The 12,921-nt window shown below is 33.6% G+C and overlaps 1 protein-coding gene across 4 annotated transcripts in view; it reads right to left on the bottom strand.

Annotated features, from left to right (window-relative positions):
* Positions 1–12,921, bottom strand: part of URI1 (URI1 prefoldin like chaperone) — a 124,895-nt gene that overhangs the window by 66,961 nt on the left and 45,013 nt on the right. For all 4 annotated transcript variants that reach the window (XM_060650862.3, XM_060650863.3, XM_060650864.2 and 1 more), the window contains one exon: positions 10,972–11,006. In XM_060650862.3, coding sequence (XP_060506845.1) covers positions 10,972–11,006 — 35 coding nt within the window. The remainder of the gene's footprint in view (positions 1–10,971; positions 11,007–12,921) is intronic.

Here is a 12,921-nt window from a genome sequence, read left to right on the forward strand (position 1 = left end):
AGATTAAAAAAAACTAAAGTTAGCATTCAGTATGTTTTATTTTAGTAACTACACCTGGAAAAAGGAGACTCCCTAAAACATCTCTTTTGTATATTAAAAGAAGAGTAGATTGAACCACTGACGAGATCCATGTCAATACTCCAAATCAAGTATGTTCAGTTTTAAACATATCACTGATTCTCTCTAGAACAAAGCTGTGGATATACTGGAGAACAGTTTAAGATCAGAGTTGCTATTTATAAATTCGGAGTTGTTTTCTAAAAATACAAAAACAAAAACAAAAAGAAAAGAAAAAATTTAAAATGCAGCCCATGCAGAATTATTTTCTGAAGGGAGGCAAGTAGGAGACAAGCAGTGTCCCTGGGAGAAATTATGGCTTGAGAAGCTCTTTCTCTAAAGGTCCCACTAGTAGAAATATCCAGGATCAAGCACTTTGGTCAAAGAGTTTGTCTATTCTACAAATAGTTCCTCTAACAGGGATTAAATAATCCCATTAAAGATCATAAAGCCTATGCAGCAGAAAATACAAGAATGAATCTAAGAACTATTGTGTTACAGAAGGTAAGTAGGGGATCTTTATTTGCACCAAAATTTGAAGAGTTTGTTTTTTCTATTTTACTACTTAGAAACACGTACTTTTTAGACACTGTAGTCATATTTAAATATGTATTCAGAAGAGGGAATTGCTTAATTTTTTTTCAAATGGAAATAAAGCACAGATATCATCAGAGATAAACCACTCAAGCCTACTTACTTATAATATATAGACCTGGAGGTCTTCATCATATCTGATACTTACAGATTAGTTTCAGGCTTCGATTCTTAACTTTTAAAAGTTATCTAATAAAGAAGATTTAATTTACAACAGATATCCTCCTGCAATTTTCCTTATAGAAAATAAGAATTCAGGGTGCCTGGCTGGTTCAGTCAGTAGAGCATGTGACTCTTGATCACATGTAAATTCAAGCCCCATGTTGGGTATAGAGATTACCTAAAAATCTTTTTTTTTTTTAAATTTTTTTTTTTAACGTTTATTTATGTTTGAGACAGAGAGACACACAGCATGAACAGGGGAGGGGCAGAGAGAGAGGGAGACACAGAATCTGAAACAGGCTCCAGGCTCTGAGCGGTCAGCACAGAGCCCGACGCAGGGCTCGAACTCACAGACCGTGAGATCATGACCTGAGCCGAAGTCGGACACTTAACCGACCGAGCCACCTAGGCGCCCCACCTAAAAATCTTTTAAAAAGTTAAGAACTAAAGCACTGCACTAAGTCATATGTAAGAAACTTTACAATCTTCTTCTGAATCTTGCTAATCATGTGCTATACGCCTTGAAAAGCACCTTTTGTTTTAAAAAGCAGAAGCAAAGAAGGACATAGCACAACTACAAATTAGCTTTAACCTTAAGGATGAATCAGGATAAATCCCATAAGAAACACCTTATTTTCATAAAACTGTGAAAAGTATGAGAGCAAGTTAAATGATGTGAATGCTCAAGTATTTACAGGTGAAGTACACTGACTTACTTTGAAATGCATCAGGGAAAAAGGGATTAACGGCTTGAGATAAGGATAGGTATATGATCAAGGTTCACCTACACAATTCTTTCAACTTTTCTGTATGTTTGAAGATTTTCATAATAAAATATTAAAAAGGAGATGGAGGTAATATGAGAGTGAGTCCATATTTTTAATCTTCTTCTTAAATGCAACTGACAAATCTTTGTAAAGAAAAAAAGTTCTATATTCCTTGTTTGAGGGAAGAAGAAAGTCTCCAATCCAACATTCATCTTTATATAATAAAAAAGGAAATAAAATTTAAATAACTGATTGAAATAAGATTTTGCTAATTTCAACTAAAAGTAGTAAGCTGGAATAGGCAGAAATAGTGACATTAAGCCTGTAGGGTTTTTTGGGTTTTTTTAAATCTCCATTCTCTCTCCTTTACCTAATGTCCTAAACATAAAAAGCAGGAAACATCAAATGATTATTTGGGGGGGGTGGCTGGAAGGAAAAGGGCTTTACATTCATATTAATATCTGGATTAATCTGGGACAGAGTTATTTTAAGTTTTTAATTTAAGAAATTATAAAACCCAAAGATTCTGGAATCTAAGTAACTATATAATCTTATTTAGAAATGATTTTTAGTCCATCATACCCACATTAGAACTTCCTGTTAAGAATTCAAGAAAATCTTTGTTTTAATTCATTTCACCATTTATTGAGTTTCTCCTCTGCTACCAAGCCTTATGCCATATGCTGCAGGGATCATCACTCAAATATAACATGCCTTGTTTTATTTCTTTGCATTGCTTCTTTGTTAAAAACCCACTAGCTTGAGGGATGCCTGGGCTTCTATCTCTAAAATTAAGAAAATATAGGCACAGATTATATACAGGTAAAGAGGAAAGTCTTCTTATTACTAAAGAAAGGAATGATAATGATTTTTTTTCAAAGTATTCTCTTAAAAAGTCTAAATAAATTGTTAAGGTTATATTAAACAATGAAAACATTCTTGAAAGAAGGATTTACATTGTAAAGGATCTACAATTTGGGTGAGAAGGGAGACACATTAAAGATTAAAATGTATCTGTGTTAAATTTCTATTACTTTTTGTTAAATGGTTAAGGCAAAATACCATTAAATGAAATCTACAACAAAATTCAGGCAATATGGTGGCATACTCCTTTTTCTCAACTCTTTATACCTAGGAAATTTATGCTACCAGAAGACACTGATGAAATATTCCATGTTCTTTATACTTATGAATCCATCAAAAAACTTTATTAGAAACAGATACAAAAATGAACCTAAATATAAATACTTCTAATTTTTCTAAAGTTAACAAAAGAAAATTATCCAAGAGAGACAGATGCAGCTAACATTCTGCTAGATTTCCTCAATTTAACGTCTCAACAATAAGACAACAGAGTATGATGGATTATACACAGCAAAGCTGAGACTAAGGAAATTGTTTCGAGTGTTCTACCAACAAATATGTACATGTGACTTCAGACTTGTCGGTTATCATGGGTACCTGTTTCTTCATTCATTAGTGTTCTTTCACTCTAAGAATAAAATGAGATGCAAATGTGAAGAACATTTAAAAATTACACAAAAACACATCACTCTAAGTGTGAAAGAAATGCCCCAAAGTGCTTCCTAGTTCAGTTAGCTTTGGGTGATGAGTATAGATAATTTTAATTTTGTTTATTTTCCAAGTTTTTTACAACTGATACATATTTCTGTACCAAATCAGAAAAAAGCCTTTCAGAAAAAATGAATTTAGCTATAAGTTTATAACTCACTTAAGCTCTGAATGTTTGTGCCATTCTGGATTCTAATTTATAGGTTTTGTCATTTTGTTTTCAACTTTCTATGCTTTATTTCTAAAGTATATTTCAGAAAAAAGAAAACTTTTTGTATGTTGTTTTCCTAGAGCAGTGGTTCACAGCCATTTAAGGTCACTGATACCTATGAGAAACTGATAAAAACACTAGATTCTTGGGGCGCCTGGGTGGCTCAGTCGGTTGAGTGTCCGACTTTGACTCAGGTCATGATCTCGTGGTCCATTGAGTTCAAATCCGGTGTTGGGCTCTGTGCTGACAGCTCAGAGCCTGGAGTCTGTGTCTCCCTCTCTCTCTGCCCCTCCCCCGTTTGTGCGCACGAGTGCATGCTCTCTCAAAAATAAACATTAAAAAAATTTAAAAATAAAATAAAATGATTAAAAACCCCACTAGATTCTTTCCTGATAGAATAAAAGGCCCTATAATCTGCATATAATTTCAGTAGAAGCCACTCATAAATCCCTTGAGGTCATAATTTTTTTTAAGAGGTCTTGTAACAGAAAAAAAGAGCAATCCTGTTTTTAAATATGTAAAATTCTCAAAAGTATCTTTAATTCAGTTAATTTAAATAAAAACAGGAAAACCACTGCCAATGTAGTCAAGTTCGATATAAATTAGTAAAAATATTAAACTGTACTCATGCCTCAATCTTTTTACCGCCTACATTTTCCTTAGTCACCGTCAAGTACCTTTAGTGTATCAGAATTTAGACTTTTGTACCTCAAAAAGGAACAAGACTCTGGATTATCACTGAGTGCTCTGCCTCTTGGTCAAGCACTGTTGTTGTCATATTCACACCTTTATCCCCACATGGTACTCTTCAGTGCTTAAAAGTTTTATTGTATATTGTCTTATAAAAAAATAAATTAACATGAATAGAAAATGAAAAACCTCAAAACGCAAGGAGATGTAGCTGTCAAACAATACAGTTAAGAAGAGGATTTGAAAAGTCATTATGTATGCCAAATCAAATTGAGATGTAGCATCAATCAGAGTCACCGGATTTAAGGTGATGTGGGAAACTGTGAGCCAAACAATGTATATATGAACACCGTGAATAATACATAATCAAAGACTATGTTATAAATGACAAGATGTACTTAGGGATTTTTGTAAAATCCCTTAAAAAATTCCCTTTTATTTAAAAAAAAAAAAAAAAAAAAAAGAGGGAGAATTAGTTTCTCTTTAGAATTATGAGTAAATTTATCACTATTCTTATTTCAACCTTTCTATATATGTGTATTCATTTTATACTCAGGACAAAAAATTAAAAACCTAATTCAGATTCTGCTTTTAAAAATATTATCCTAGGGGTGCCTGGGTGGCTCAGTCGGTTAAACGGCCGACTTTGGCTCAGGTCATGATCTCGCGGTCTGTGAGTTCAAGCCCCGTGTCAGGCTCTGTGCTGACAGCTCAGAGCCTGGAGCCTGCTTCGGATTCTGTGTCTCCCTGTCTCTGTGCCCCTCCCCTGATCATGCTCTGTCTCTCTCTGTCTCAAAAATAAATAAACGTTAAAAAAAAAAAAATTTTTTTTAATGAAAATATCATCCTTAAAACATTCAATTTGGGGGTGCCTGAGTGGCTCAGTTGGTTGAGCATCTGACTTCAGCTCAGGCCATGATCTCACCACAGCTGGTGGGTTCAAGCCCTGCGTTGAGCTCTGTGCTAACAGCTCAGAGCCTGGAGCCTGAAGCCTAAAGCCTGCTTCAGATTCTGTGTCTCCCTCTCTCTGCCCCTTTCCTGCTCATGCTCTGTCACTCTCTCTCAAAAATAAACTTAAAAAAAAAATTAATAAAAAAAAAAACATTCAATTTGAATCTTTTTTTTTTTTGCAACTTAATTTGTTTTGAAACATCACACGCAGAAATTCCAAAACTTACTTAACGTCCACATTCAGTACTAAGATACCATACCATTAAAAAAACAAAAAACAAAAACAAAAAACAAAACAAAAAAAAAACTATGCAGGAACTTAAGAGTGGCCAAGAAAGGGATTACTATATATGATTCCTCCCTCTGTCCTTGTCCCTAAGGACACTTTGTTAAATAACTACAGAGATTCCAACAACAAACAACAGAAGCACGGAAAATCTTCAGAAGTTTGGAAGTTGCTCCCTGCTCTACCGGGGGTGAGGATGGGAGTAGGGAAGACACATGAAAATGAAAAAGCCCAAAGAGAAGGCCCTATACAAAATAGTGACTAAAAACTTTTGGTCAGTAAAATGGGAACTATGAAAAACATGGTTTTGAAATTTACCTGACACTGAAAAATGAAGTCATCACCATGAATAAATTTAAAGTTTTAAATGCATGCAAATCAATATTTCATAGATTATGCATAATAAAATAAAACAAGTTTTATATAAGTAGATGAAGTCAAGTCAGGAAAGCACTGTTTCAGGTAATTCATGAGAAATATACCACAGACTACATAGCACTGTTATGAACTGTTATGATGAAATAGCTCGGTGCTTCTGTGGGGCAAAGAATCCCTAAAAACCTCAGACAGAGATAGATATACACATCCATCCATCCACACCGCCTGACTCGAAAGAGGAATCCCAAAAAAAACAAAAACAAAAAACAAATCTTCATCTGTGTTTTTAACCATTTAGGTATGCTTTCTGGTTATTTCCTACTATATACTTTGACTATAGACCGTACTAGAAACTAGTTACCCAACAGTATTTTTTCCTTTGAAAAAAATAACAAATGCCAAGTATTTGCTTTAGAATCCCTCTCTCAAAATTCTTATGATGAGCACTGGGTGTCACACGTAAGTGTTGAATCACTAGACTGTACACCTGAAACTAATTATCACACTGTATGTTAACTAACTGGAGTTTATATAAAAATTTAAAAATAAAATAAATAAAATTCGCATGCTCAAGTGTTTCAGCATTTGTATGCCCATATTTAAATCTATTCTTTCCAAAATTAAATATTTGAACAACATAAAATGCCTTTTTCTGTATTTTCATTTAAGTCTGCTTCAAGTAATTTTGTAGGTATCTTTACTACTTAAAACTCTCTTAACATGATTTAAAGGAAGCATGACAGTGAAGTGTTCACAATTCATACGCATCCAATTTATGGTTACAAACAATGCCTAACAGACATATGATGTGTATGTATGTGCCAGGCATCACATGCCATATTTCATTAAATTCTCACAAGTCAACACAAGTAATGGAACTTTTTTCTTGTGGGACATATTCAATACAAGTAAATACCTATGATGCATTAAAAATAACCATAAATTCTTCACTCCTCCCACCAACTGGAGCCTATTTCCCACCTTCTGAATCCAGGCTGTGAGTTCCTTTGACCAATGGGATATGGCCTGGCAGCTTCCATTCTTGCTGCCCTGAGATCATCATGTAAAGCGAACCAGATAGAAGAGCACGTGGAGAGAGAGGTCCAGGTAACAACCAGCACTAGCCGCCAAACTTGTGGCCTATGGGTGAGGCCATTTTGGACAACTCAGCTGACGCAGCCACCAAAAGGCTGCAACCACACAAGTGAGCCCAAACAAGAGTAGCAGAAGGACAAAACAGGTAAGTCAAGCCCAATATGTACATCCACAGAATCATATACAAACAAATGGTCGTAGTTTTAAGCCACTAAGTTTTGGAGTAATTTTATTAAGGAATAATAAATATGGACTTAACAGCTTGGGAAGAATATATTTTGAGTTGTAAAGCCATACTCTTAATAATATCATCATTTATTTTTTAAAAAATCAGTACCAAAACTTATTTGGTAACTCTAAAAATTAGACCTTTAAAAAACAATGAAATTTATGGAAATGAAATAAAGAATAAGAGTCAAGGTATAGAATCAAATGAACAGTATGCAGTCTGATTTCATTTTTGCGAAAAAGGGCGGGAGAACAATATATAAAAACGTGGATGAATACACATGCACACATATACCTACATACATATACACACACATATATCCTTTATGAAAACTGTTTCTGAAAAGATTTGCAAGAAACTGCCAAAAACAGTTGTTTACAAAGATAAATGAGAATTGGGGGATAAGGGCAGGAGAAAAACTACACACCATTTACACTCTTAGAACTTCCTAAATTTTGAACTATATAAATATACTGACAAATTTAAAAAATTTTAGTTTAAATTTTTAAAAGCTTTATGTCTTAAAGATATATACTGTATTTCTAGATGGAATACATTTTCAGATTCATTTCAAAATAGTTGGGGGTGGGGAGAGGGTAGGATAAGCTGTTTAAATGCAAACACTCAAATGACACCATGAGTTGATCATTACTGAGGCTGAGTGATGAGTACAAGTGGATTCACAATACTACTGTCGTCTTTTGTCTGAAATTCTTCCAAATAAAAAGTTATCTAAAACATTAATGTAAAGCTTTAATAACACTGCTTAGAAAGCCATCTCTCCATCATGATAAAAGAAGATAATGGCATGAATACAAAATATTCAGGAATATTTACAAAGCTTTGACAGGTTTTTTTGTTTTCTTTATTCATCTGACAATTAAATTTCCAAAAAAGATTTCAGAGCTACTATTAATATTTATTGAGAGCCAGTCTGGGTGTTCTACAGACATTATCTCACTCGATCTTCAAGTTAAGTAGTATCGTAGTCACTTTACAAGGAGAAAACCAAGAATCTTAGTAATTCACCCAAGGTTACAGTTAGTAAATGACAGGATTCAAATGCAAGTCTGAGACTCTGAATCCCATGCTCTTTAGGGAAGAATTAAAAAGATAAAAAATTACAGATAATCTATAAACAGAATAATCAGGCCCTGGTGCATTAAACAGTAGAAAGTATATCCATATTTTAATGAGAAAATAGTGTGTGGGTTTTAAAAAAACCTTATTTCTGGAGTTAAGTAAAATGTATTTTAAGAAAAAAAAGTTGTACTTAAATTTTTTTAATCTTCACTAAGTTGTAAACCACTGTTAGCTGTAAAAGTGTTGCACAAATTCTCAACTATTAGGCTTAAACATTTCCTCACTATCTGTTATTAACTAAACAAATACTACAAATGTTTCTAGTTCACCAAAGTTCTGCAGTTTGAATTAATTTCCTGGAAGAGATTTCTTTTTTTTTTTTTTTGGGGGGGGGGGCATATCCTGTCTGCCCCAGGCCATTTTTACCCCTACACTTCTACAAATATTTTTACTTCCTGTCCTACATTTAAAAAAAAAAAAAATAAGATTACTTTTGAAGCCTAGAATATTCATTACTTTTCCCTTAAATAATGCTTTAAAACTGCACAAAAAGTATAAACATCACTAGCATCAGAAAGCATTTTTTAAAAATCATGTATTTTGTTTTTCCTTATTATGTATGTATATTATGTATCCCATGAAGAAGGGGGGAGCTTAACTATATGAATTGTATTTTAGACTAGGCTAAAGCCAAGGGCTAAAGAAAACTGAAAAGCAACATGCTTTTAGAAGCAGTTATAAGACACCCTTAAGAATGGTTCCAGCTTCTGTTCCTGCTTCCTAGCTCTCTGCAAATAACCCAAAATTATTGTGATTTCCCTGTATAGTGTCTGACTATGAATTCTTCCATGGCAGGGTCGTTCGATTCCAAACAGCAACACAATACTGGCATATGGTAGGAACTCAATCACTGTTTGTGGAATTAACAGAATAAAAATATCATGAGAATGCCACAATGCTCCCAAATAGCTATTTCCTGGCTTTCAGAGGAATAGAGAGACTTTGGTTTCAGTTTTTTTAAATTGCTGAGTTCACTGGCCATTTACATTCTAGCAGTATCAGATCCTCATTAAAAACAAACAGAAAAGTCTGTTTCCCGAGCCATATTAGAAATGATAGAGGAAAAATCAAATTTTAACTAGAAAATTTATTTAAAATTTTTAACATATAAATAAGGTACTATACACTACTTTAAGATATGTGTAGATAAATATCTAAGCTTCTGTAGTTGGGAAAGCTTTGGAAAACTGGCAACTGAAATTGAGAGTCACATGAAGATGTTCTGAATTAAATATCACATTTCTGTCTGTGTTTACCAGGGCTGGGCACTGCTACAGTACTTGCAAACTAAAATGTTATATATAGCATTTATCATTTATAATGTTATATATTTGGTCTTCACTTACTCAAACATTTATTAAGTGCCTATAATATGCCAAACACAGTAGGAGGTGCTGTGGATTACAAAAAAAAAAAAAAGAAAGAAAATATGTCCCTTGGCCTCAAAGGATTTTCAGTCTAACAGGGAAAGAATCTTGCAAAGCAAACCAGAAGCAAGTTATTCACACATTTGCATCAGTCAATTAGTATCTGTTCTGAGTGAATCCAATCTCTCACTGATTTCCTGAATTCCTTACCAAACCAATAGAGAGAAGTCCACATGAATAAAATTTCCCCGGAATTATTTGTAAAATGAATCTCTTTGGCCAAATTAGTGGGGGTTGGGGGAAAATGATTAATCTTTGGCCAACTACTTACATTTCAAGTTCCAACCTGGACTGAATGTGTAATGAAAAGCGAACGTCCATCATGGAAATGTTGACAGACTTACACTACAGTAGATGCAACTACAACACTGCATTTATTGAAAATTATGAAGTCCCTGAATTTTTATTTATAAAGTGGATATTATTAGTTTTAGATTATTTTCTGCACGCCAATAGTCAGAATTTAATAAGATGATGTGTACAGATTGCACCGATTTTCACTCTTATCCACTGCTTGCAGCCTATGTGCATTTAAACCAAAAAACATTTGATATATACTAACTATAAATTATTTCCTTGGAGATCTCTCAGGCATGAAGAAAAAGCCTCTTAAAATAAATTTAAAATATTATATGCTTGATGGTGTATAACCAAAGGTTTAATCTCACCACTAAAGGGGCAGTTACCATGATTTTGCAATAACCCTGCAGACAATAATCAAGACAGCTCCTGTTGTTCTCTCAGTAAAATCTTCGTAAACACAGCATGGATATATTGTAATTTGAATCTGTAGGATCAACAGCTATATCTCATGACAACTCATAATATAAGATTTTATTCACCATTAAATTGAGCTTTTTCCTCAGAAGACTTAGGAAAGTGTGTTATTTACCAAGCATTGTCCTATTAACTAAAGATTAGCACATTAAAATAGGTAAAAAAGTGCAGTCCATAAAGAAAGCTCTGGGATGTAGGCAATTAATTAGATTTTTCAAACTTCAGGGAAATGTGGATATTTCCATCATTATTTTAAAACAACTGATTCCAATCATTATTCTACTACAAATATAAGAATATTCCCCAAATAGAGTGCTCTGTGATAACGCATGTTCAAAAATGTCTCAGTCTCTATCTCATAATGATATTAATACTATGCTAGTTTGAAAAAAAGGAAAGGAAAAAAGGCAATTAGAATAAACACAAATGGTGACACAATTTCAGGAAATCAGGGAATACGTAATTCAGTAAACAGTGAAGGACAATATAAATTAGTATCAAAAGCATTCAAAATGGAGATTACTAGAAGAATTCAATTATGGGTTGCAAAAAAATAACACACACTTTATTTAAATACAAACAGATGACCCCATCAGTATTTCAGAAATAATATAAAACCATCTTTCACTCACCAATGCTGGATTTTCTCTTGGCAGTTAGTGACCACCTGTCATGAAAACAGATAACTACTCATGAAAAAACAGGGCTATACACAAAGCTACAAAATCAGTGTATCAGAAAACTAGAACAGTGGCTTTACAGATTTAATAGCATCTCGGTATACATTTTTATTTGTCAAATGCACAGAGATGTGACTGTTAGTTTTTAAGCAGCACACTTTATCATAACCCCTAACGCAGGCTGATAACTGCAGAACAAATTACAGCCTTCCGATTCATACTTTGCTACAAAACCCGCTTCATAACTATTAGGTGACATATGATATAAGATAACTAGTATTTTGTACAATCTACAGACCTGCTTTCAACGTTACATATTTTGTAGAATACGCAAATGTTATAAATAACAAAAAACCAATGTAACATCCACGTTTCATCACTAAAAAAAAAAAAAAGACAGTAGTAAAAATATTTTATTTTGTCACTATATCTCCAAATGTTTTAACCTGTAATTTTTATTCTGATGCATTAAAAATGAGTTCAGGGATATTTTTCTACTAACATTTTTGAGAAGAAATACTTGGGATAAAGAGATGCTCTGAACAGCCCATTTGTTCCCTCAGTGAATTGATAAAATTTTAGGCACTTAATGGCCAGTTTAAACTATGTTTATAATGTTAAAACAATAAAATTAAGAACAAGAGTTATTTGCTTTTCTTAAAGATATTTCAGCAGATTCTCAAAATACTGGGGGGGGGGGGGGGGTGTGGAGGGAACAATGCTAACCAATGAGGAAAAACAAACACTTGAATGGCAATTTAAAAATAATACCCTTTTCAAAGATTACTAATTGTTTTCAATTTACCCATTAATAAAAATTTTAAACAATAATCTCAAATACTGTAGCACCATTTTAGAGACAGAGAAACTAAGGGATACAAGCCAAAATGCTCAATACAAGGCCATGTAAAAAAGACAGCAGTTATTATCTCGTTTGAAACACATTGCTTTAGTTCACTATTCTAAACACCAATATTCTCTCTTGTCTCTCTTGCTCAATGTTTCTACCCCAAAATCACAAGACTTTGGCGGGGGGGGCTGTCACTAAATTCCTATTATAACATTTAATTCCTGAAATAAATGTCCCCTTTTGGTACATTTTAAATACTAAGGCAGCAATCCTGTACCAAAATACATGCTGTAATCAGATACCCAGCCATACTACACATTAACTCAGCATAAAAAGTCCATCTTAGAATGAAGATCTCTCAGTAAGTATCAATCACATAGCAACACTTAATAACAGTGGTAATATATAACAGAGTACTGACTTTACATCTGGAAGAGCCAGGCTAAAACTACATCAATCCATTTCACTGTTTCTGATTTGGCAGTAATTATAAAATAGACAAACAGAATTAAATGTAAATTGAAAAAGAAAAAAATCTTCATGAAATCCTTTTCATAAAGTTCCTCTTTAACAACCCCATTAAAAGATGAGACCCAAAAAACAGTCAGGATGCTTTCCAATCCCAATGCATGTGTTTCCAAGCATGAAGTGAGCCAAAAGCACAAAAAGAAAAGCCCTGCAAACCATAAGAGCAGAATGTTCATTAACCTCTACATGATAATCCTTTCGTAGCTGCATATTAACTAGTTACATATTCATAATCATTTACATTATTTAAAGGACCTTCGATGAAATTTTCTAAGCAATATCCATTAGTGACAGTGTTAAAGGTTACAGAAGATAGTCTACTTAATGTTTCCAGGAAGCCTTTTTAATTAGTAAATATGTAAATTTGGCACATATGCTTTTTATGTTTAAAAAACAAGTCCCTAGCAGAATGGCATGTGTTCTTGCCATCACCCCTGACAGTCTAGTCTCCACTTTGTTTTAGCTCTCTTTTCCCCACCCCACAATCACCTCACCCTCTCTTTCCTAAAGTCTCCCCAAGAACA

This window comes from Panthera onca, chromosome E2 (genome assembly GCF_046562875.1).
Source record: "Panthera onca isolate mPanOnc1 chromosome E2, mPanOnc1 haplotype 2, whole genome shotgun sequence".
In the NCBI taxonomy this organism is placed as follows: domain Eukaryota; kingdom Metazoa; phylum Chordata; class Mammalia; order Carnivora; family Felidae; genus Panthera; species Panthera onca.